This window comes from Physella acuta, unplaced genomic scaffold, assembly GCF_028476545.2.
Source record: "Physella acuta isolate Inbredline_101_S28 unplaced genomic scaffold, ASM2847654v3 ptg000426l, whole genome shotgun sequence".
In the NCBI taxonomy this organism is placed as follows: domain Eukaryota; kingdom Metazoa; phylum Mollusca; class Gastropoda; family Physidae; genus Physella; species Physella acuta.
In genome coordinates this window covers 412542-437594 of record NW_026731945.1, presented here as the reverse complement: position 1 = coordinate 437594, position 25053 = coordinate 412542, and the positions used below count along the sequence as shown (strand labels likewise).

The 25053-nt window shown below is 33.4% G+C and overlaps 2 protein-coding genes across 2 annotated transcripts; both read right to left on the bottom strand.

Annotated features, from left to right (window-relative positions):
- Positions 1–10613: 10613 nt before the first annotated feature.
- On the bottom strand, positions 10614–12377 carry LOC131942788 (kelch repeat and BTB domain-containing protein 12-like). The gene has a single exon (XM_059302715.1). The coding sequence runs from the start codon at positions 12375–12377 to the stop codon at positions 10614–10616; it is 1764 nt and encodes a 587-aa protein (XP_059158698.1).
- A 3251-nt stretch (positions 12378–15628) lies between these two features.
- Positions 15629–17392, bottom strand: LOC131942787 (kelch-like protein 8). Its single transcript, XM_059302714.1, has one exon. It carries the CDS (start codon positions 17390–17392, stop codon positions 15629–15631), a length of 1764 nt encoding a protein of 587 aa, XP_059158697.1.
- Positions 17393–25053: the final 7661 nt, after the last annotated feature.

Sequence of the window (25053 nt, the reverse complement as noted above, 5' to 3'; positions counted from 1 at the left end):
TTTAAACAGGATTTCTGTAATGTATATTTAAAAAAACATGCTCCAACATTGTATATATATATATATATACATATATATATGAAATGTCGTAGTAGAATATAGTATAATACAGTAGAATAGAGTAAAATGTAATACAATATAGAATAATTTATTATGAATGAGTAGAATAGAAAAAAAACCATCCTGCAAACAAAACGACGCCGCACAATATACTCAACATATAAAAATTAACACCCAGCGGCCCAAATCCGTTTATCGTACACAGCCCTCTCACACACTGCATCCATTTAACCCCACGTTCCACACCCTACTCATCCCACACCAGACACACGACCCCACACATACACCGAACACCCCCATCCCAGACATACACAACACAACCAGGGTGGGCGCTATTCTTAGGAGGACGGAAAAATTTGTAATCGCCATTTTTAAAAAGTACCTAATAAGTAACAACTTTATTATATTATATAAACTATAAACAGGGTACGGTTAATATACAAAGGCCTAGCGATCTATTTCGGTCTTAGGATTAACTATCAATTTTACGCCCCCCCTCCTTAAATTAGGCTTAAATATATAGCTATTCGCGTTGGTGAAAATGCGCCCCCACTTTCCTTATTTGGAAAGGTAGGGGCGCTTTTTACAAGTCACTTTACATTTTTATTTGGGTGTCAAGCAATTGATGTAGAAAACAATTAAATAATTACGTAATACCAAGTAGCAGTAAACATTCATTATTTAAATTGTATATAATTAAGTTATGAGTGTTTTAAATCATTAGCTACCACGTTTGGTACCCCCTTTGGGTCGGTGCCTGTAGCGGCCGCCCCACCCGCATTTCCCTAGCCACGCCTCTATTAATATATATTATGATATATATATATATATATATATATATATATATATATATATATATATATATATATATATATATGCGAGGTAGGGCGTTTTAATAAGTTTTAACTAGGGCACTAAGAACCTGGCGCCAGCACTGCACATCCCACCCCACCCCACACATACAACACCACACCACACCCACACATACACCACACACTCCAACCCAAAATTACAACACACACCCAACCCCACAAATACACTCCACCCCACACCACACATACACCAAACACCCCACCCTAGAGAGTAGAAGGGAGTTAAGTAGAAGAGAGTAATTGACAGTATGATGGAATGGAGTAGAGTATATAGGAGTATAGTGGATATGTATTATCCTTTTAAATACTTTAAGTTGTAGTATTCGGCTACTAAACTCGCGAAGTCCAAGTGACGTCATATACGCACCTATTGTGCGTAGATAAGTTTCTTATGTAAAATGTGATAATTACTATTATTGAAAAAAAAAAACTTTGTTTGTATTGAAACATACTTTTCACAAATTAATTATTTTTTACATTAAATTCTAGAGAGTCAATCAATTCTGTTCTTATTAACTGAGTCTGATATTATTTCGATATTAGTACCATAGTCAAGACACAACATGCCTATAAACTGTCGATTCCAATGGTTACGTACCAAATAATGCTTTCATAACATATGTACATGTGTAGTAGTAATAAATTATTCTTAAAACACTTGATTTCACTTAACTTTATATATTCAAATGAATCTGTTCCTACAAACCAGAGTGACGAAATATTTCATAAGGTTTTCATTATCGAATTACAAATAACGTATTTTTAGATCATACGTTTTTAAAATAAGTCTTTTAATGTAAAGAATGCCGGCACTATGTTTCTTGGATCTTATTTGTTTGGGCGCGGGTTTGTCCACAATATAGCCCAGACGCCCACGGACGAGCTGTGTGAACAAACATTGAGTGTGCAATAATCACACTACGTATTCGTGTGAGAGAACATCCCTCAGCGAGTGACCTGGTGTCAGGGGTATCGTTAAGGCTCTTGAGAGCAAACTAAACCGTAGACAATTATTTCAATCGGTCCTGAACTTTACACTGGATCCTTCGGTATAAGCAATGCTTGTTTGTTCATGCGCATTGTATTCTACATTACACACAATTACGACAAAAATGAACCATTACTATTCTTACATTTAATATTTAAAATATTCAAATGTATCTACTAGAATAATTTGCAAGCTATGGCCGTGTATCATTTCTTCAAATGATCTAAATAGTAAAAATTAGTATTAACATACATAAGGTATCAAAGATAAAGATGATTCAGTTATATTATGTTTAGCCTACGGGTAAATTATATTTAATATTAATCTTTACACCAAGTCAAGCAGCATTATGAAAGCCAAGCCAATAAGACTTTAAAACTATCAAACTATGTAGGTCTAAAATGTGCCAATTTTGCGGAAAGCGCTTAACGATAAGCAAACAAATCAACAGCTAATCCGCAGAACACGTTACATTGATCATAATATGCTCAGTCATATTGTTTTTGCACTTTATATACTCGACTTACATTTTTAAAATAATTATTTTTAGTACATAGACTACAAGGTTTGAAGCAAAGGTTGTTTACAATGTTGACACTTAATAGACGCACCTCGTTGGTGCGAAAACATAAATTTCTACTTCCAAACTTTTTCAGTGCGCAAGAATTTATTTCAGTTACATCGATAAAACTTTAACATCGATAGGTCTATGGTTCTGTTCAATAATGACACGTGAACTATCATATTGATGCCGAGGTATATATCTAATAGATGCATTGTTTTAATGTTGTTATTGTGCTCAGCATATAGTTGCAGCCTATAACTTTAAGATTTTTTAAATTTAATCTATAAGTCGAATATGGATATGAAGAAGAATTTTTATATGCAATACAGATTTTGGAGTTTGAAATCACATGTATGAATATTCTAGATTTAAATACATGCATGATCTTGTTGTGCTTTGGTTTAAAGTTATGACCACTAATAATTTTTACTTAGATTTGATTACTTCGGTGCTCTAATTATGCTGCAAGTGTACAATATTATGTTCTTTGCGTACCGAAATTAAACCGAACAAGGAAGTAATCAATTGTTTCAATGAATGCAAATATTGGTTCCTAAATAGTTTAATCATTTACACATTCAGACAGTTGTATATCTGTACTTGTTAAATGTAGAACTAGACCAAAGATCATTAAAACTGTTCAAGTCTTCAATGAGTTATCGTTAAAACAATCTTTAGGTGGTGACTGTGTAGACTAAAGATACGTTTGTATTAACGAATGATTGGTTTGCAGTAATGCCTATATACTTTCTCGTATACTAAGTATAGAGAAAGTATTGTAGTCGTGCAAAAAAAAACACAAATTCTCGACGTTTTATAGCTCCCTGAGTCGGAAAAACATAGTTTTGCAATCTTGTCCTTATGTCTGTCTGTTTGTGTGTGTGTGTGTGTAAACACGATAACTTGAGTACCGTTACAGCTAGGTTAATGAAATTTCATAAATAAGTATTTTATCAAAATCGTAGATATATATATTAACTTTTGAGCTATTTCCAATAACCGGAAGTGGACCTTTTTGTACTTTGAATTTTTCAAAAGCCTATAACTTGAGTACTATTTCAGATATATAAATGAATTTTCGTATTTAAGTGAAAGATCTAATTCTATGCCTTCTGTTAAATTTTGAGTGATTTCCGTTTACCGGAAGTAGTAATTTACGCTATTTCTGATTTCTCAAAAAAACGCATGTGAATTTATAAAGTACTAATAATAATCCGCACAAAATCTGCACATTTTGTTAGGAGATCACTTGGTGTGCAATCCTTTTTCTACGAGATTCAATTCTATTTTAAAAAGTTTAAAAATTTAAATTGAATAAAAAACATATCTATATCCCGAGTTGCCATCCCCTGTTGTTTTACTTAAGGATATTCGAGAAAGTTAAGTAGAGATAACTCCCGGTTTATTATCATTATCCACGCTTCACTTCCAATGTTTTCTCACAAATGTATTTATAGCATTGGTATAATATGTTGTCTAAGTATTTATAAATTGGGCTGCTGTATTTGGTGATAAAACTTGTGCTAACTAAATTTCAAACTATTCCATCTAAATTGGAATTTTAAAATAAATGTATACAACTTCAAAATGAGAAAAAATAAGTCCTCAAAACGATCTATTTATATTTTATTATCGTGTAAATAAGCATATAAAAAGTGTAATTTTAAGTAAATATTTGACAATCCATATTTACAACTTCACAACTCCAACTCAGTCTATTATAATTCAAGCTAGTTTTTAATCGTTAAGTATCTTCTTTGTAATCTTAAAAACATGTCCATTTTGATAAAAAAGTATAGTGTTTTAGAATACACCATGTTATAATTAATAAATTGAATTTGTTCCATGTGTATATTGCAAATAAATAGTATGAAACGAAGAAATCCCAAAATTAATATATTGAAACAAATAGTATAAAACTATAAAATCCAAAAATGTATATATCCTGTAAACATTACACATTGTTTGGCAATAGATTGATATAACCGAAGGTACAAGGCTGCTCCAGATCTGACGAAGGATCACAGGTATTGTATGGTTGACGTAACCCTAACCCTAGTAACGGTAATTAAAATACAGTTGAAATACTTTAATCTTAAGCCTAAAAATGTTCAATGGTCAGGAAATGTTTTAATGAAATTTATTTCTAATATATTTTTATTTGGAGTATTCACAAAATAATAATTTTGTTAAAAGGCAAAGCTAAATTATATATAACTATTTGTAGTTGGACATTTTAAAATACAACTACAAAGTACAAGATGTGACTATCAATACTTTGCCGTTTGTAATTGGTCTTTTAAGATAAACATCTCTGTTATTCCTAAAAGTAAAAGCTAATGTGCTGGTTCATCAAAGTGGTTAGAACAGGTCAAAGTTTTATTTTTTAGAACTCATATGTGTTTCTGGTAAAACAATAAACTATTGACTTTAATATCATTGAATGTGTGGGAAACTATGTAATTACCATAGTTCGTTTCTTATTTTTTTAAAAAGTGTATTCGCTTAAAAAGTATTTTTTTAAATAAGAAAATTAATGCTATAAAAAAGAACACAAATAAGTTTTCTCCATTTGTATGCGTGAGAACTGTGTTTTTATGGATAAAGTCAACTAAATATCTATTTTATTTTATAGACACAGGTTTACAGTTACCTAAGTAAAGATGTCTTTGGAAGTGTAGCTGGAACGAAATTCGACAAAGCATTATCATGTCCCCAGTATAAAATAACATATATCTTTATAACAATAACAATATCTTTATCAGACGATTCACCACAAAAACTCATATCACTTGCGGTGTTAAACATTTTATTTTCATTTAATTCGAAGAGTCTGTCTCAAATCGACTTCACTAAAAATCCAAAATGGCGTAAGCAAGGCATGCTCGGTTCAAGCGTTTTCTTTCGCTTTTTTTCATAATAAGAAAATAAGTTTCGCATTTTATGTGTGTTTTTTATAAATGCTAAAACAATTAGGAAAATAATGCAATTTAAAAAAAATAAAAAAGCTTAGGGATTATTATTAAAAAATACACATTTCTGCGTCGATCTTATAAGAACGATAGCTAAGGGAGAGAATTGAAAAAAGTTAAAAAGTATTTTAAAACATCACAAAATAAATGCTATAAAAAAGAAACAAATAAGTGTTCTCCGTTTATAAGGTTTAGAACTGTATTTCTATGGTTAAATAAAGTCAACCAAATATCTATCCTATTCGATGTACACAGCTTTACAGTTACCTAAGTAAAGATGTCTTTGGAAGTGTAGCTGGAACGAAATTTGACATTGCATTATCATGTCCCCAGTATGAAATAAATTTAAGATGTCCTGGAACAGTAAATTTTTTATTTGCATCCGGCGGATCTCTAGCAGGATGATTTCCGAAAATAATCAACTTCTCATTGTAGGTTAAAGCACCGTATTGTTTTAACTGGCAATCCCATAGTTTAGAAACAAATTTTATCTCAATTCTTTATAATGGCGATGCATTCAAAACGACCCACAAAGAGCCATTTGTCTGTAATATGTAGCTGTGTTTGTCGTTCTTGAAAGTGGTCAGCTGGTCTGATGGTCCAACCAAATCGGTTAGCTTGGTACAAACGTCACAAGGTAAGTCGTAATCGTGGACAACTGTATTCTCAATGTTGTTTTGAGTTTCAGATGAAAAAAGTAGAAGGGAATTTTCAAAGATAGTCGCGTGCTTTACATCTAATTGTGTTGGGATTTTTGTGAATGTTTTAAAATCCAAACTTCTTGGATTGATATGATAAATTAAATTATCACTTTTGTCTAAGATGTAAATAAACTGCCCATGAGAAACAAGTAACACATTGTTACAGGGCAGATTCAAAACTTCTTTCCAGACGTTCCCAGAGAGGACAAACAATTTATATTGCTGCGTGTTTGGCATGTTAAGGGGTTTTCCTATTGCGTACAAGTCTGAGTCAAATGTGACAAGCTGAATACTTTCTTTTAAATCATCACAAGTTGGCAAGTCGAACCAAGTATCATCACTAGCACGTATTGCTCTAAACTGTCCATCCCTTTTTGCATAAACCCCAACGTGTGTAAAGCTACTACAAGATCTGTGCACAGCCGCTGATGGCCACTGGCCGTTGGGCTTGGTACGTTAAAGCGCTGACAATTATATCTCTGAAGTCTTTATTTTCAGAACACATTTTAAGATGATAAACTCGTGATAAAAACGCAGGAGTAACAAGATATGTCCGAACCAGACTCACTAAATCTGTCAGCTTATCTTTTCTAGATAAATGCTCGGTTAATGCAACATTAAGCGAGTTATCAGCTGATACTCTTTCCAGTTCACTTCCATTTTCGTCTGTGTGGACTATTTTGTTTGTGTTTGTATTATCTTTGTTAACGTTATTTGGAGCATAACAGTCGACCCATCGTATCACTGATTCTAACACCAAATCTTCACTACTGACACAAAGATCCTGGCTTTTTATCAAATCCCGAACTTTGTTGAAAGGCAGTTGTAGATATGTTGCTGATATACTAATTTTTTCAAAGTTCCTCAACATGAAGCTTTGAAGCTTATCTAGACAAAAGTTGAGCCTAAAAGTTTAGCTGTTATATAAATGTTTTCCCAGTTGTTCATTGAAATTGAGATATTTGCAAATCTTTCACACATTTTTATCATAAAGTTTATCTGCAACATGTGCACAGCCCTCCAAACGTGAATGAAATTATCCAACGTTAGAACATTGACACCTGTGTAAAGTGTTTTCAGAATCAACTGAAATACTTCATATGAAACATCTTTTAACACAACGCAGTTTTCTGTGACCTCTCTCATACCTGATCGAAACAACGGTTGGAAAAATTCAGAGCAGGCCGCAAGAACGAGCTTATGACAAGTGATTGTGTCATTGTGTATCTTGATTGTAAAGTCGAGAAACATTTTGTCTGTCCACACAATCCCGAGACATTTCACGATCTCTGTGCAGATTTCAGGTGCGTTCATCTTGTAGGGAGATCTGTGAAGTAGATTAAAAAACAAGACAAAAAGTTTTTTTTATAAACACACACTCACACGAAGACATACACACATAGTGTTGTTTTCAAAGACAGGCACGCATCTATATATATATATATATATATATATATATATATATATATATATTGTTATTTTATTCCCTTTTATCTAGTTTCGTCCACCTGACGTGGTAGGATTGTCTCATGTTTGTCAAGCCCACCTACACTGTCCATTGAAATATTTCTTTAATCTTCGCATACTACATTAACAATGTTAATTTTAAACAGTTTAGTGCATTATGACAAATGCATACGACAAACATTTCTCACAAATATTATATAGTCCTATAAACAATATTAAAAATAGTAAATAAAACCATATGACACTCAATACAAAAAATTTTCAGATCAACTAAAATCATCCAATACACTATCAAAATTGTCCTGTGAGATATTTTGTCTGAGATCATTTGTCGAGATATCTTTTGTCCGTGAGATCATTTGTCCTGATATGTTTTGTCGAGATATCTTTTGTCCGTGAGATCATTTGTCCTTGAGATCATTGTCCTGAGATCATTTGTCCTGTCACCATATATATATATATATATATATATATATATATATATATATATATATATATATATATATATAATTATCTACTTGGCGACCTTGCGGGACACCACCACGTAAGCGAGCATAGCCTCCCCTCCCTCTCTAGGCATGTCGCTACCACCCCACCTGATATATTTTAAAATTCATTATTGGAATCAATTTAGTCGAATTTTCTTGCCTTATATTCAAGACAACAAATTGCAAAGTCTCATGTTCACATAAAAGAATTTTGTTTTCGCCTTGGCATTATCTCATGCATTTAAACAATCGAACTATCACAGTGTATCAAGGATAAAATAATTAAATTACAATAATTACCGAACACCTAAAACTAAATTAAATATTTAGCTTTATTCAAATTATAGTAAAGAGAAATATACATTTTAAACATTAGTTATTTGATCTTTATAGATGTGCTTTTATGCGATAAGCGCTTAACAATATTTATACACCAATTAGATCTAGATCTATTATTTGAAACACATTATACTTATTTTATCCGTACACTGATAATGTTTTTGCGTGTAATAGATTTTACACAGATCTACCTTCTATAATGTTTAGATCTATAAAAGATTTCTAATGCCGTAGATTCAAAACATCCACGGTCGAAAGGAAAAGTTAGTAAACAATGTTGACATTGAATAATCGCATCTCATTAGTGCGAGAAAATAAGTTTTATTTGTTAACATTTTTAGTGCGCAAAAGATAGTGTGCAGTCAAATTTATCAGTGTTCTATTAAATAATGATACGCCGGCAAACATATACACATGCATATATTATCTAACTTACATTATCACTCTCCTCCCCCATCCTACACCCACTAAAAAATGAAATTTTCCTATTCCCCAACACAGACAATACACTATGCGACAGTATAGTTTTCTCCTTTCTCTTATACAGAGTATTGAGATGGTAAAGATTCTTATGGAAAACGTTTCGCATACGAGGGATTATCAAACAATTATATTAAACGCAACTTATAATACTAAACAACCACTAACGGGTTACAAAAAAAGACAGAAGGAAATTAAGGCTCTTTAAACTTAATTTATTTAATACCAGATGCACTCAGTGGCGTTGCTAGGTCGGGTGTCACCCGGTGGGGCACTTTACGGTGTCACCCCTCCCCACCCTCGCCCCAGACGTAGATTGACGTGTCAATTGTTAAAATTCGTAAGAAACTTTTTTTCCCTCAGGAATATTTTAGTTGGTGTCACCCCCCCCCCTCCACCGATGACAGCTTTAAACTGTTCCCAGATAATACTAACGATCGTCATATATAGTCGGTTATATATACAGCTTGATGGAGTATTGTTTTCTATATCGTTTGCAGGTTTGCATCATGGTGTACCCCCCCCCCCCCCACCCACACACACTTTTAACGGGATTTGTCAATTGTGCTTTTAAAAAAGACTTTTTAACTCTAATTAATCATCTTTTTAACTGGAATGATCGTTGTTCTATATATATTTAGCTATTTTTTCCCTTGTGTCACTCCCCTAAATGGTATCACACGGTGCGGTCCGCATCCTCGCTAACACAGTCTATTCAAACACTAAATGCAAATGATAATACGAAAACTAAGAAATTACGAAACAAGTCTACACTGATTCTGGATTAGATCTAAACGAAACTGAGGCAATCACACATGTTCTAACACACCTTATATATACCCTTACATAAAACAGGTCCAACACGGTTGTCACAACTCAGAGCACGAGGATTGAACAGGGACGAACGTTAGAGGGTACAAAGTACAAACAACATTCACCAGCATTCCTCCCCCTTCACTCGTTTACTACACAGCACAAGTAGGTGTAAATTATATGTATATAATGGATTAAAATAACGGAAGATACGAGGCTCCTCCAAATCTGACGCAGTAACACAAGTATTGTATGGTTGTCGTAACTCTAACCTTAACCCTCGTAACGGTCATTAACATACAGCTGAAAAACTTTAAATCTTAAGCCTCAAAATTTTTATTTGGTTAAAAATAGTCAGGAAATGTTTGAATGAATTTTGTCTTTAATAGATCTTTATTTGGAGTTTTTACAAAATATTAAATTTGTTAAAACACAAAGCGAAATATAATACTATTTTGAGTTAGCACATTTTAAAATACAACTACAATGCACAAGATGTGACTATCAATAAGTTACCGTTTCTCGTTGGTCTTTAAAGATAGAAATCTTCGTTGTTCCTAATAGAAAAAGCTATTATGCTGGTTCATCAAAATAGCTATAACTGGTCATATAACTCTTTATTCGTTTCTGGTAAAACTATTGACTTTAAAGTCATTAAATGAGTGGGAAACTCTACAACATTAGCAACCTTCTTTTCTTTTTTTAAAGAAAGTATATTTGCTTAAAAAGTATTTTAAAACATCACAAAATAAATGCTATAAAAAAGAAACAAATAAGTGTTCTCCGTTTATAAGGTTTAGAACTGTATTTTTATGGTTAAATAAAGTCAACCAAATATCTATCCTATTCGATGTACACAGCTTTACAGTTACCTAAGTAAAGATGTCTTTGGAAGTGTAGCTGGAACGAAATTTGACATTGCATTATCATGTCCCCAGTATGAAATAAATTTAAGATGTCCTGGAACAGTATCTTTTCTATTTGCATCTGGCGGATCTCTCTCAGTGGTATTTCCGAAAATAATCAACTTCTCATTGTAGGTTAAAGCACCGTATTGTTTTCTTTGGCAATCCCATAGTTTAGAAACAAATTTTATCTCAATTCTTTTTAATGGCGATGCATTCAAAATAACCCACAGAGAGCCATTTGTCTGTAATATGTAGCTTTGTTTGTCGTTCTTGAAAGTGGTCAGCTGGTCTGCTGGTCCATCCAAATCGGTTAGTTTGGTACAAACGGCTGACGGAAACTCGTAATTGTAAACAACTGTATTCTCAATGTTGTTTTGAGTTTCAGTGGAGAAAATTAGAATTGAGTTTTCAAAGACAGTTGCGTGCTTTACATCTATTTGCGTTGGAATTTTTGTGAATTTTTTGAAATCCAAACTTCTTGGATTGATATGATAAATTACATTGTCACTTTTGTCTAAGACGTAAATAAACTGCCCATGAGAAACAAGTAACACATTGTTACAGGGCAGATTAAAAATTTCTTTCCAGCCGTTCTCAGAGAGGACAAATAATTTATATTGCTGCGTGTTTGGCATGTTAAGAGGTTTTCCTATTGCGTACAAGTCTGTATCAAACGTCACAAGCTGAATACTTTCTTTTAAACCATCACAAGTTGGCAAAGCGAACCAAAACTTATCACTAGCACGTATTGCTCTAAACTGTCCATCTGTTCTTGCATAAACCCCAACGTGTGTAAAGCTACTACACGATCTATGCAAAGCCGCTGATGGCCACTGGCCGTCTCTTGAAGGTTGGGCTTGGTACGCTAAAGCGCTGACGATTATATCTCTAGAGTCTTTGTTTTCAGTACACATTTTAAGATGATAAACTCGAGTTAACACCTCTGGACTAACTAAATATGTCCTTACCAGACTCATTAAATCTGCCAACTCATCTTTTCTAGATAGATGCTCGGTTAATACAACATTAAGCGAGTTATCTGAAGGTACTTTTTCTAATTCACTTTCATCTGTTTCTATGTCGACTATTATGTTTGTGTTTTTAATATCTGTGTTAGCTTTATTTGGAGCATAGCAGTCGACCCATCTTATCACTGATTCTAACACAATATCTTCACTACTGACACAAAGATCCTGGCTTTTTATCAAATTACGAACTTCATTAGAAGTCAGTTGTAGATATGTCGATGAAAGACTTATTTGATCAAAGTTACTTAACATGAACCTATAAAACTTATCTAGAACAATAGTTGAGCCAAAAAGTTTAGCTGTTTCATAAATGTTTTCCCAGTTGTCCATTGTAATAGAATAAGCTGCAAATCTTTCACACATTTTTATCATAAAGTTTATCTGCAACATGTGCACAGCCCTCCAAACGTGAATGAAATTATCCAACGTTAAAACATTGACACCTGTGTAAAGTGTTTTCAGAATCAACTGAAATATTTCATAGGAAACATCTTTTAACACAACGCAGTTCTCTGTGACCTCCCTCATTCCTGAACGAAACAACGCTTGGAAAAATTCAGAGCAGGCCGCAAGAACGAGCTTATGACATGCGACCGTGTTATCTTGTATTTTTATTGTAAAGTCGAGAAACATTTTGTCTGTCCACATGCTCCCCAGGCATTTCATGATCTCATAACGTATTTCCTGTGTGGTCATGTTGTAGGAAGATCTGTAAAGTATATTTTTAAAAAAAAACATGCTCCAAAATGTTATATATATACATATATATATATATATACATACATATATATATATATATATATATATATATATATATATATATATATATATATATATATATATATATATATATATACTTAATATATGTACGAGTTGAGTTTAATATAGTTGAAATGTCTTAGCAGAATATAGTATAATATAATATAATATAATATAGAATAATTTATTATGAATGAGTAGAATAGAGAAAAATAAAGTAGAATGTATAATAGAAGAAGAAGAACAAGTTTAGAATGTTGTAGATTATAGAAGAATGTAGTAGAAATATGTAAATTAGAACAAAGACCAAACCCTACGCCAACCGGCACCACACCAGCCCACAACCCATCTTGCAACCAAAACGACGTCGCACAGTATACTTAACATATACAAATGAACACCCAGCGACCCAAATCCGTTTATCGTACACATCCCTTCCGACACTGAATCCCTTTAAAACCCACGTTCCACACACTACTCATCCCACACCTTGCCTTCGGGCAAGCGGCATTCGGGCATTTGTCCCATTCGGGAAAGTGTCCATTCGGGCATTGTCGCATTCGGGCAAGTGTCCATTCGGGCATTTGTCGCATTCGGGCAAGTGTCCATTCGGGCGTTTGTCGCATTCGGGCAAGTGTCCATTCGGGCATTGTCGCATTCGGGCAAGTGTCCATTCGGGAAATCGGCCTTCGGGCAAACGGCATTCGGGCAAGTGTCTTTCGGTAATTTGTCGTAGACCCCCATCAGAGTTGGGTGGACTCATTAAGTTTCACTAATTGAACTCGGATTCGAACACGAAACTATCCGGTTAGCAGTCTGGCACCCACCGCTCGGTCACGACATTCCATCGAGTATTAAGATGGAAAAGGATATTTCTGTGCGCTGCAGCTTTTAAAGTTTGAAATCGTCGTGTGATTTCACATGTGTGAATATTCTAGATTTAAGTACATGCATAATCAAGCCGTATTTTGATTTAAAGTTATGACCACTAATAATGTTTATTTAGATTTGATTACTCCGGTACAATAATTATGCTGCAAGTGTACAATATTATTTTTATTTGCGTACTGCATTTAAAACGGAACAAGGAAGTAATAAATTGTTTCAATGAATGCAAATATCGGTTCCTAAAAAATTTAATCATTCATACATTCAAACAGTTGTATATCTCTACAATTTAAATTTAGGTCCAGACCAAAGATCATTAAAACTGTTCCAGTCTTTAATGAATTATCGTTAAAACAATCTTTATGTGGTGATTGTATATATTAAAGATACGCTTGTATTGACGAATGATTAGTTTGCAGCAATGCCTATTTACTTTCACGTATACGAAGTATAGAGAAAGTATTGTATTCGTGCAAAAATTCGTTTTATGCCTCCCTGAGTCGGAAAAACATAGTTTTGCAATCTTGTCCGTATGTCTCTGTGTGTGTGTATATGTGTGTAAACACGATAACTTGAGTACCGATAACTTGAGTACCGTTACTGCTAGGTTGATGAAATTTCACATATCAACTTTTGAGCGATTTCCTATAACCGGAAGTGGAACTTTTTCTTCTTTGAATTTTTCCAAAGCCAATAACTTGTGTACTATTCCAGATAGATAAATAAAATATCACGTTAAGTAAAAGATCCAATTTTCTGTCTTCTGTCAAATTTAAGTAATTTCCGTTGACCAGAAGTAGTAATTTACGCTATTTCTGATTTCTCAAAAAAAACGCATGTGAATTTATAAAGTAGGCTACTAATAATATTCCGCACTATTATGCACACTTTGTAGTTCACTTGGTGTGCAATTCTGTTTTTTACAAGATTCTATTCAATTTTTAAAAGTTAAGCATTTAAAATGGCTTAAAAATCAAGTCTATATCCCGAGTTGCATCCCTGTTGTTTTACATAAGAATATTCGAGAAAGTTTAGGGGAGATCACTCCCGGTTTATTATAATTATCAACGCTTAACTTCCAATGTTTTCTCACAAAAGTGTTTATAGCATTGGAAGAATATGTTGTCTGTATATTTTAAAATTCGGCTGCTGTGTTTGGTGATAAAATTTGTGCTGACAATATTTCAAAATATTCCATCTAAATTGGGATTTTAAAATAAATGTATATAATTTTAAAAGGAGAAAAAAAAGTACTCAAAACAATCTATTTATATTTTATTATCGTGTAAGTAAGCATATAAAAAGGGTAATTTTAAGTAAATATTTGACAATCCATAATTACAACTTCACAACTCCAACTCAGTCTATTATAATTCAAGCTAGTTTTTAATCGTTAAGTATCTTCTTTGTAATCTTAAAAACATGTCAATTTTGATAAAAAAAAAGTATAGTCTTTTAAAATACATCATGCTATTTATAAATTCAATTTGTTCCATGTATATATTGTGTATATGCAAATAAATAGTATGAAACGAAGAAATCCCAAAATTAATATATGCCAACAAATAGTATAAATCTATAAAATCCCAACATGAATATATCCTGTAAACACTACACATTGTTCGGCAATGGATTGAAATAACCGAAGATACAAGGCTGCTTCAGATCTGACGCAGGATCACAGGTATTGTATGGTTGACTTAACCCTAACCCTCGTAACGGTCATTAAAATACAGTTGAAATACTTTAAATCTTAAGCCTCAAAATGTTCATGGTCATAAAATGTTCTAATGAATTTTATTTCTAATAGATCTGTATTTGGAGTATTCACAAAAAAATAATTTTGTTAAAACGCAAAGCTAAATTATATATAACTATTTGGAGTTTTAAAATACAACTACAATGTACAAGATGTGACTATCAATACGTTGCCGATAGTCATTGGTCTTTAAAGATAAACATCTCAGTTATTCCTAAAAGAAAAAGCTAATGTGCTGGTTCATCAAAATGGCTAGAACTGGTCAAAGTTTGATTTTTTTATAACTCTTTATGCGTTTATGGAAAACAATAAACTATTGACTTTAAAGTCATTGAATGTGTGGAAAACTCCATTAGCAAAGTTTGTTTCTTATTGTAAAGAAAGTATAATTGCTTAAAAGGTTTTTTTTTTAAATAACAAAATAAATGCTATAAAATTAAAACCAAATATGTGTTCTCCGTTTATAAGATTTTGAACTGTATTTTTATGGTTAAATAAAGTCAACCAACTATATTTCCTATTTATGTACACAGCTTTACAGTTACCTAAGTAAAAATGTCTTTGGAAGTGTAGCTGGAACGAAATTTGACATTGCATCATCATTTCCCCAGTATGAAATAACTTTAAGATGTCCTGGAACAGTATTTTTCCTATTTGCATCTGGCGGATCTCTCTCAGTGGTATTTCCGAAAATAATCAACTTCTCGTTGTATGATAAAGCACCATATTGTTTTCTTTGGCGATTCCATAGCTTAAAAACAAATTTTACTTCAATTCTTGTTATTGACGATGCTTTCAAAATAACCCACAAAGAGCCATTTGTCTGTAAGATGTAGCTGTGTTTGTCGTTCTTGAAAGTGGTCAGCTGGTCTGCTGGTCCATCCAAATCGCTTAGCATGGTACAAACGTCACAAGGAAACTCGTAATTGTGAACAACTGTATTCTCAATGTTGTTATGAGTTTCAGATGAGAAAATAAGAATGGAGTTTTCAAAGACAGTTGCGTATTTTATATCTAATTGCGTTGGAATTTCTCTGAATTTTTTAAAATCCAAACTCCTTGGGTTTATAAGATAAATTACATTATCACTTTTGTCTAAGATGTAAATAAACTGCCCATGAGAAACAAGTAACACATTGTTACAGGGCAGATTCAAAACTTTTTTCCGGCCGTTCTCAGAGAGGACAAATAATTTATATTGCTGCGTGTTTGGCATGTTAAGAGGTTTTCCTATTGCGTACAAGTCTGTATCAAACGTCACAAGCTGAATATTTCTTTTTAAACCATCACAAGTTGGCAAATCGAACCAAGTCTCATCACTAGCATGTATTGCTCTAAACTGTCCATCTCTTCTTGCATAAACCCCAACGTGTGTAACGCTACTACACGATCTGTGCACAGCCGCTGATGGCCACTGGCCGTCTCTTGAAGGTTGGGCTTGGTACGACAAAGCGCTGACGATTATATCTCTAAAGTTTTTGTTTTCAGAACACATTTTAAGATAATAAACTTGTGTTAACACCTCTGGACTAACTAGATATGTCCTCACCAGACTGAGTAATTCTGTCATTTTATCTTTTCTAGATAAATGCTCGGTTAATGCAACATTAAGCGAGTTATCAGAAGGTACTTTTTCCAATTCATTGCCATCTTTTTCTGTGTTGACTATTTTGTTTGTGTTTTGAATATCTGTGTTAGTATTATTTGGAGCATAGCAATCGACCCATCGTATCACTGATTCCAACACAATATCTTCACTACTGACACAAAGATCCTGGCTTTTTATCAAATTACGAACTTCATTGGAAGACAGTTGTAGATATGTTGATGAAAGACTTATTTGATCAAAGTTTCTTAACATGAAGCAATGTAACTCATCTAGAACAATAGTTGAGCCAACAAGTTTAGATGTTACGTAAATGTTTTCCCAGTTCTCCATCGTAATAGACTCAGCTGCAAATATTTCACATATTTTTACCATAAAATTAATCTGCAACATGTGCACAGCCCTCCAGAGGTGAATTAAATTATCCAACGTTAAAACATTGACACCTGTGTAAAGTGTTTTCAGAATCAGCTGAAATATTTCATAGGAAACATCTTTTAACTCAATCCAGTTTTCTGTGATCTCCCTCATTCCTGATCGAAACAACGCTTGGAAAAATTCAGAGCAGGCCGCAAGAACGAGCTTATGACAAGTGATTGTGTCATCTTTTATCTTGATTGTAAAGTCGAGAAACTTTTTGTCTGTCCACATAATCCCGAGACATTTCACGATCTCTGTGCAGATTTCAGGTGAGTTCATGTTGTAGGAAGATCTGTAATGTAGATAAAAATAACCAATAAGCTTTATACAAACACACGCACACGAATACATACACACATATATGTATATATATTTACATATATATATATATATATATATATATATATATATATATATATATATATATATATTGATATGTTTATATACAACACAATGTTATGTTTTCAAAGACAGGCACACATATACATATACATATATATATATATATATATATATATATATATATATATATATATATATATATATATATATATATATATATATATATAATTATCTACGTGGGGACCTTGCGGGAACCACAATCACGTAAGCGAGCATAGCCTTCCCTCCCTCTCCAGGCGGAACGCTACCACCACCACCAGCCTGGTGAAGTCTGGTTCACACCAAATGTTTATAATCGTAGAGCCCGGTCGAATTAGTGACGTGTATTAGAGGCAGATTATTTATTTTTAAACGATTTGCAACTTAGAAGGTAATTTAGAGGAGGCTGTTTTAACGGGGGTGGGGTGTAGGGGTGGTGGAAGTGAGGTTGGGAGTTGTAGCGACGTATAGTACGCCGGGGGTTGGCTCGTTTAATTATACATTTCTAGCATAAAAGACCATGAGCGTACACAATGTAGACAAGTTCAAGAGCTTCCAGTTGCTCACCCAAAAGTCTCGAGTTCGGACATTACACACATTTAGAATTTGTACAATCATTTCGTAATACTCTATGCATCGGTACGTAGTGTGTTAATCACTATTTGACTCGATATAAAGCAACTTAACGGTTCCCGTATACCCTACTATGATGTTAAAAAAAGTAAAGTTCTCATTCCAAAACATGGGGCAATAGAAGTAGAGTGCACTTTTTTATGTGACCTTGGCATACGAAGAGATAATAAGATCAGTACTATGCCTAGTCGCACTTACAGTCCCTAACGTGAGTTAGGTTCCCATCAGAGCTTGCTGGTTAGCAGTCCAGCTCTCTACCGCTAGGCCACTCCGTCCCTTCACTATCATGTTATTGTTATTTATATATCCAGGAAACTACACCCACATCCCTACTCCTTCAACGACAAAACTTGAAGCTACCCAGATATATTAACACGTTTTTTTAACTCAGCTTCGCGTGGATGTGTTTGTTGTTAAAATTGACATCGAAAATTAGCCCACTTCTGATTGTTCTATAGTTCTGAAATTTGGCATGCAGGTTACTTTCGCCTAACAATTTCAGATGCAATCATAAAAACTAGCAATTAGAGACCGTAATTAGCTTAATTTAATTACGCCCCAAGGACCATAAAATTGAGGACATGATTTCTAAAGATACCGACAAGACTGGAGGCCTATAGACACAGTTACTTCGGCCCCAATCGATGTGAGCGCGCTGGCCGTGATCGTATAGTGGTTAGTACTTCGCGTTGTGGCCGCGACAACCCAGGTTCGAATCCTGGTCGCTCAAGATTTTTTTAGTCCGTGTATTTTTAAACACTTTTTTAAAAACCACGTTTTTCATGTGTAGCAACGGACTAAAAAGGAGAAAATAAAATACTTAAAAAAAAACTTTTTAAAAAAACACGTTTTTCTTGTGGACTAAAAAGTAGAAAATATCTATTTACATACATTTGATGACAAAAAACGTGGGTCGGGCAGATGGGTCGGGAAATTTGATGGTGAACGTACCCACGTTTTTTGTCATCAAATGTATGTAAATAGTTATTTTCTACTTTTTAGTCCACAAGAAAAACGTGGTTTTTTAAAAAGTTTTTTTTTAAGTATTTTATTTTAAAATTCATTATTGGAATCAATTTAGTAGAATTTTCTTGCCTTATATTCAAGACAACAAATTGCAAAGCCTTATGTTCATATAAAAGAATATTTTTTTCTCCGTGGCATTATCTCATGCTTCGAAACAATCGAACTATCAGTATGTATCAAGGATAAAATAATTATAATTACAGTAATTACCGACCACCTAATACTAGATCTGAATTAAATATTAAGCTTTACTCAAATTATAGTTAAGAGAAGTCTAAAGTTTAAACATTAGTTATTTGATCTTTATAGATGTGCTTTTTTGCAATAAGCACTTAACAATATTTATACACTAATTATTATATTCTAAATGAAACACATTATACTTATTTAATCCGTGCACTGATAATGTTTTTGTGTGTAATAGATTTTACATACGTTATATAATATTTAGATCTATAAACGATTTCTAATGTCTTAGATTCAAAACATGCAAGGTCGAAAGCAAAAGTTAGTAAACAATGTTTATTGGTGCGAGAAAATAGGTTTTATTTCTTAACATTTTTATTGCGCTAAAGATGGTGTGCAGTCAAATTTTTAAGTGTTCTATTAAATAATGATACGCCGGCAAACGTATACACATGCATATATTACCTCACATTATAACACTTCTCCCCCATCCCACACCCACTGCAAACGAAATTTTCCCATTCCCCAACGCGGACAATACACTATGTGTCGGTATAGCTTTTCCTCTCTCGTATACAGAGTATTAAGATGGTAAAGATTCTTATGAAAAACATTTCGCATACGAGGGATTATCAAACAATTATAGTCACGCAACTTATAATACTTAACACCCACTAACGGGTTTCAAAACAAGACAGAAGGAAATATAGGCTCTTTAAAACTTAATTTATTTAATACTAGATACACTCGGTGGCGTCGCTAGGTCCGGTGTCATCCAGTGTGGCAACTAACGGTGTCACCCCTCCCCACCTTCGCCCCAGACGTAGATTGACATGTCAGTTATTACATTTCTCAAGAAACTTTTTTTTCCTCAGGCATATTTTAGTTGGTGTCACCCCCGCCTTCACCGATGACAGCTATAAACTGTGTCCAGATAATACTAACGATCTTGATATATAGTCGGTTATATATACAGCTTGATGGAGTATTGTTTTCTATATCGTTTGCAGGTTTGCATCATGGTGTCACCCCCTCCCCCCCACACACACATACTTTTAACGGGATTTGTCAATTTTGCACTTAAAAAAGACCTTTTAACTCTAATTATCGTTGTTCTATATATATATGTAGCTGTTTTTGCCCTGGTGGAACTCTCCTAAATGGTATCACACGGTGCGGTCCGCATCCTCACTAACACAGTCCATTTAAACACTATATGCAAATGCTAGTACGAAAACTAAGAGACAGTTGCTAAAATTACGAAACAAACCTACCCTGATTCTGGATGAGATCTAAACAAAACTGAGGCAATCACACACGTTCTAACACACCTTATATATACCCTTACAGAAAACAGGTACAAAACGGTTGTCACAACTCAGAGCACGAGGATTGAACAGGGAAGAACGGTAGAGGGTACAAAGTACAAACAACATTCACCACCATTTATCCCCCTTCACTCGTTTACTACACAGCACAAGTAGGTGTAAATTATATATATATATATATATATATATATATATATATATATATATATATATATATATACATAATTATATACCTATAAATACATAATGAAATTACTTGAATACGAGTTTAAGCATAATTGTCTACTTATATGTAATTAGAAAAAAATGGTTTAATTTCCAGGCAGCAACAGATTTCATCAAAGCCGTTTCTTCTAACTTTATATGGGATGGCCTCGGCAAAGTTATAGACAGTGTGGCATTGAAGTCCAGGCAGCTTATTATTCAACTGAAACTTAAACCAACGCTAAACATCCACATTTGGCCTTCAATTTAAGCTAAAGCTTATCCTTAAACTCAAGCTAATTCTAAATATGAAAACTCATCTTTCACTACAATCATCCACAGAAACAATGTCGTTTGAAGCTTCCATCTTGTGTCGCGTTGACTTTGAGGCCGACTGTCATAGATTTCGTTCCTTAATGGGGGTCGGCGTGGTCGAGTCGGTAAAGCTCATTGTTGCTAAACCGAAAAGTTTTGATTTCGAACCCTTAGGCAGATGAGGCTCGTTAGTTGTGGACAGTTACTCTTCAAGGAGAGACAACTCCAAAATCAAACAACTGCAGTCTTGTAGTTTGTTCTATGGTGGACAAAGGCTATGGAAGCCAATCCAAAGAGTAAAGCAGCCTGAAATCGATGTCAACGTCCAAGTTGAAACGCGTATACTTAATTGTGTTGGAAGGAATCTATCACCCGGAGGCTATCACATACATGAGTAACACATATTTTGCTATTTTTTTAAAAAATGAATACAAATGTAGATCTTTTTTTTGGCAATCTGCCTCCTTGTTTGACTGCCTGTTTGGTCCATGCCTTATTTGCATCAAGAATGATTCACAAACACGAGTAAAGCAATACAGTTCTCACAATGAAAACCGTGCCAGATTTATTAACACGCATTCACACTGTAGCCTACAACGGACAATGGCCAGGGTATTACGACAAATGTTTGCATTAACCAGCCAATATACTAAAGCCGCTGATAAGTTTAAATTCTTCGGACATTGGCCAGGGGCTACTGGTTGTTGCGATGCTAGATGCTGGTACAGGGCCGACGACACAAGATAAGTAGTTTCACTTGAAACACAAAATCCTTCGATTTGTCTTGGTTCTTTAATGTATATTTGCATACAGTATGTATTTACCACAGTTGACTGTGAAGGGATGCCTACAATAACTATAGCAGAACGATGGGCAAGAGCTAACAATTATTTAACTACAATAACTATTAGGTCATTACGATAACCAAACGTCAATTATATCATAACTGATCTCTGTCTTTATATACCCCTAATCTCTAAGTCCTGACTTAATTAAATGTCACTTACCTTCTTATAGCTTCTTCTTCTTCTTCTTCTTCTTCGTTCTTAATTTTTAGTTTTGGAAGGGGGCGAGCCATATCTGCCAGAGGGTTTGAACTCGAGACTTTTTCGAATTATCAACCATGAGCGTTTGCCGACTCGACCACGCCTCGATCACAATTAAGGATTACGTGTCAACTGGTTATGCGCCGTTGAGGCCATTGACTCCGATTTCAGCCTGCTTTTCTTTTTGGATTTGCTTCCATAGCCTTTGTCCAACCAAGAACAAACTACAAGGCAGCAGTTGTTTGATTTTGGAGTTGTCTCTCCTAGAAGAGTGGCTGTCCACAGCTATGAACCTCATCAGAACTACAGTGCCGCCAGACCCCGCAATGCGGGGGGACCCACGCCATTTAGGGGCCCATTGCCGACCATAATACAATTTTTATAGTTAAAAAAATAATTTTCTTGCATTTTTGACTTGACGGTAAAAGCTTTTGTAAATAACAAACAGATCTACTACAGTAGTGATGTTATACAGTAGCTAACACACGCTGTTGAGTAAAAAAAAAATATATGCCTGAGATGTAGTGTGTAAGATAGGCAAACGTTCAAAACACTTCCAAGACTTATTTCCCTTTTCTAAATAGTTTAATAGGGATGCTCATTAGCTCCTTCTAATATATTTGTACTAAACAAATTAAAAAGCAATTACTTCTCTTCATTAATATTTTTAAAAACATACATACTAAAGAATGAGATAGCATAAGAAGGAAATATATTTAAATCAAATAATATAAATACAAATGAAAGAAAAAATAAACATAACACGAGAAACCATTACACATACAAAGCCTTCACATTTTATATTTCTTTGACCGGCTAAATATCAAGGGTAGCCAGTATTACATCAAACATATTGAATAGTTCTAGAAAAAAAAACTAGTTCTAGAGTCTAACTTTAAAAAAATATAATTCAAAACAGACTAATGTACTCACACACAATACATATTGCAATTTGTTTAAATTGAGGAAAAAAAAAAGACTTTTTACTCAAAACCTGATTAGGCCAGAAACGAATATCCAATGTATATGTATATATATATATATATATATATATATATATATATATATATATATATATATATATATATATATATATATATATATATATGGGGGCCCAGAATTTTTTTTTGCGGGGTGGCCCGTTTTTTCTAGTTCCGCCACTTCTCATCTGTCCGGGGGTTCGGACTCGAGACTTTTCGGTTTAGCAATCATGAGCTTTACCGACTCGACCATGCCGACCCCTTTCTAATAGTTAATATGCTACAGAAGTGTAGGCTACATTTTTTACGTTTCATACAAGACACAACGCTAATACTCGTAAACAAAAGGGACGTTACTCTAAACGTACGTAATTGATTACGCCATCTTATATTATAATAAAAGATATAATATGCATTCATAACAGTTGTAATATTTTTTATTATAAGAAAGAAAATATCTTCTATGTGCGCATATAAAAAAAGTTTGCTTTATAAACGTGTTTGTATTTTTTAATTTTCAAATTTAGATTTTCAGCTTTTTTAAAACTCCGCTTATTTTTTTTTTTATGATTATCAACGCTTAACACCCATTGTTTTCTTACAAATGTGTTCATAGCATTGGAAGAACATTTAGTCTAAGTATTGATAACTTGGGCTGCTGTATTTGATGATACAACTTGTGCTGACCAAGTTTCAAACTATTCCATCTAAATTGGGATTTTAAAATAAATGTATACAATTTTAAAAGAAAAACTAGATGCTCAAAACAAACAATTGGTATTTTATTATTGTGTAAACAAGCATATACAAAGGGTAAATTCAAGTAAACATTTGACAATCTTTGACTACATTAGCATTTTCACACCTCCCATTCACTCCCTTATAAATCAAGCTGGTTTTAATCTATAAGTATCTTGTTTGTGTGCTGTCATAATCTGAAAACTTGTCAATTTTGTAATGTTAAAAAAAAAGGAAGAATAGTATTTTAAAAGACATCATGCCATTTATACATTAAATTCGTACTTGTGTATAAGCAAATAAATAGTATAAATTATGAAATATCTTAATTAGTATATGCAAATAAATTGTATGAAAAAATGAAATCCCAAAATTAATATATCCTGTAAACGCTACACATTGTTCGGAAATGGATTGAAATAATCGAAGATACAAGGCTGCTCCAAATCGGACGAAGGATCACAGGTATTGTATGGTTGACGAAACTCTAACCATAACCCTCGTAACGGTGTTTAACATACAGTTGCAAAACTTTAAATCTTAAGCCTCAACATTTTTATTTGGTTAAAAATAGTCATGAAATGTTTGAATGAATTTTGTCTTTAATAGATCTTTATTTGGAGTTTTTACAAAATATTAAATTTGTTAAAACACAAAGCGAAATATAAAACTATTTTGAGTTAGCACATTTTAAAATACAACTACAATGCACCAGATGTGACTATCAATACGTTGCCGTTTCTCATTGGTCTTTAAAGATAAAAATCAACGTTATTCCTAATAGAAAAAGCTATTGTGCTGGTTCATCAAAATAGCTAGAACTGGTAAAAGTTTAATTTTTTATATAACTCTTTATGCGTTTCTGGTGAAACTATTGACTTTAAAGTCATTGAACGTGTGGGAAACTCTACAACATTTGCAACGTTCTTTTCTCATTTTAAAGAATGTATATTTGCTTAAAAAGTATTTTAAAAAATCACAAAATAAATGCTATAAAAAAGAAACAAATAAGTGTTCTCCGTTTATGAGCTTTAGAACTGTATTTTTATGGTTAAATAAAGTCAACCAAATATCTATCCTATTCGATGTACACAGCTTTACAG

Bases quoted from the DNA above. Each gene is read 5' to 3' on its own strand.
- LOC131942788 (XM_059302715.1), bottom strand. From the start codon at position 12,377: ATGACCACACAGGAAATACGTTATGAGATCATGAAATGCCTGGGGAGC.
- LOC131942787 (XM_059302714.1), bottom strand. From the start codon at position 17,392: ATGAACTCACCTGAAATCTGCACAGAGATCGTGAAATGTCTCGGGATT.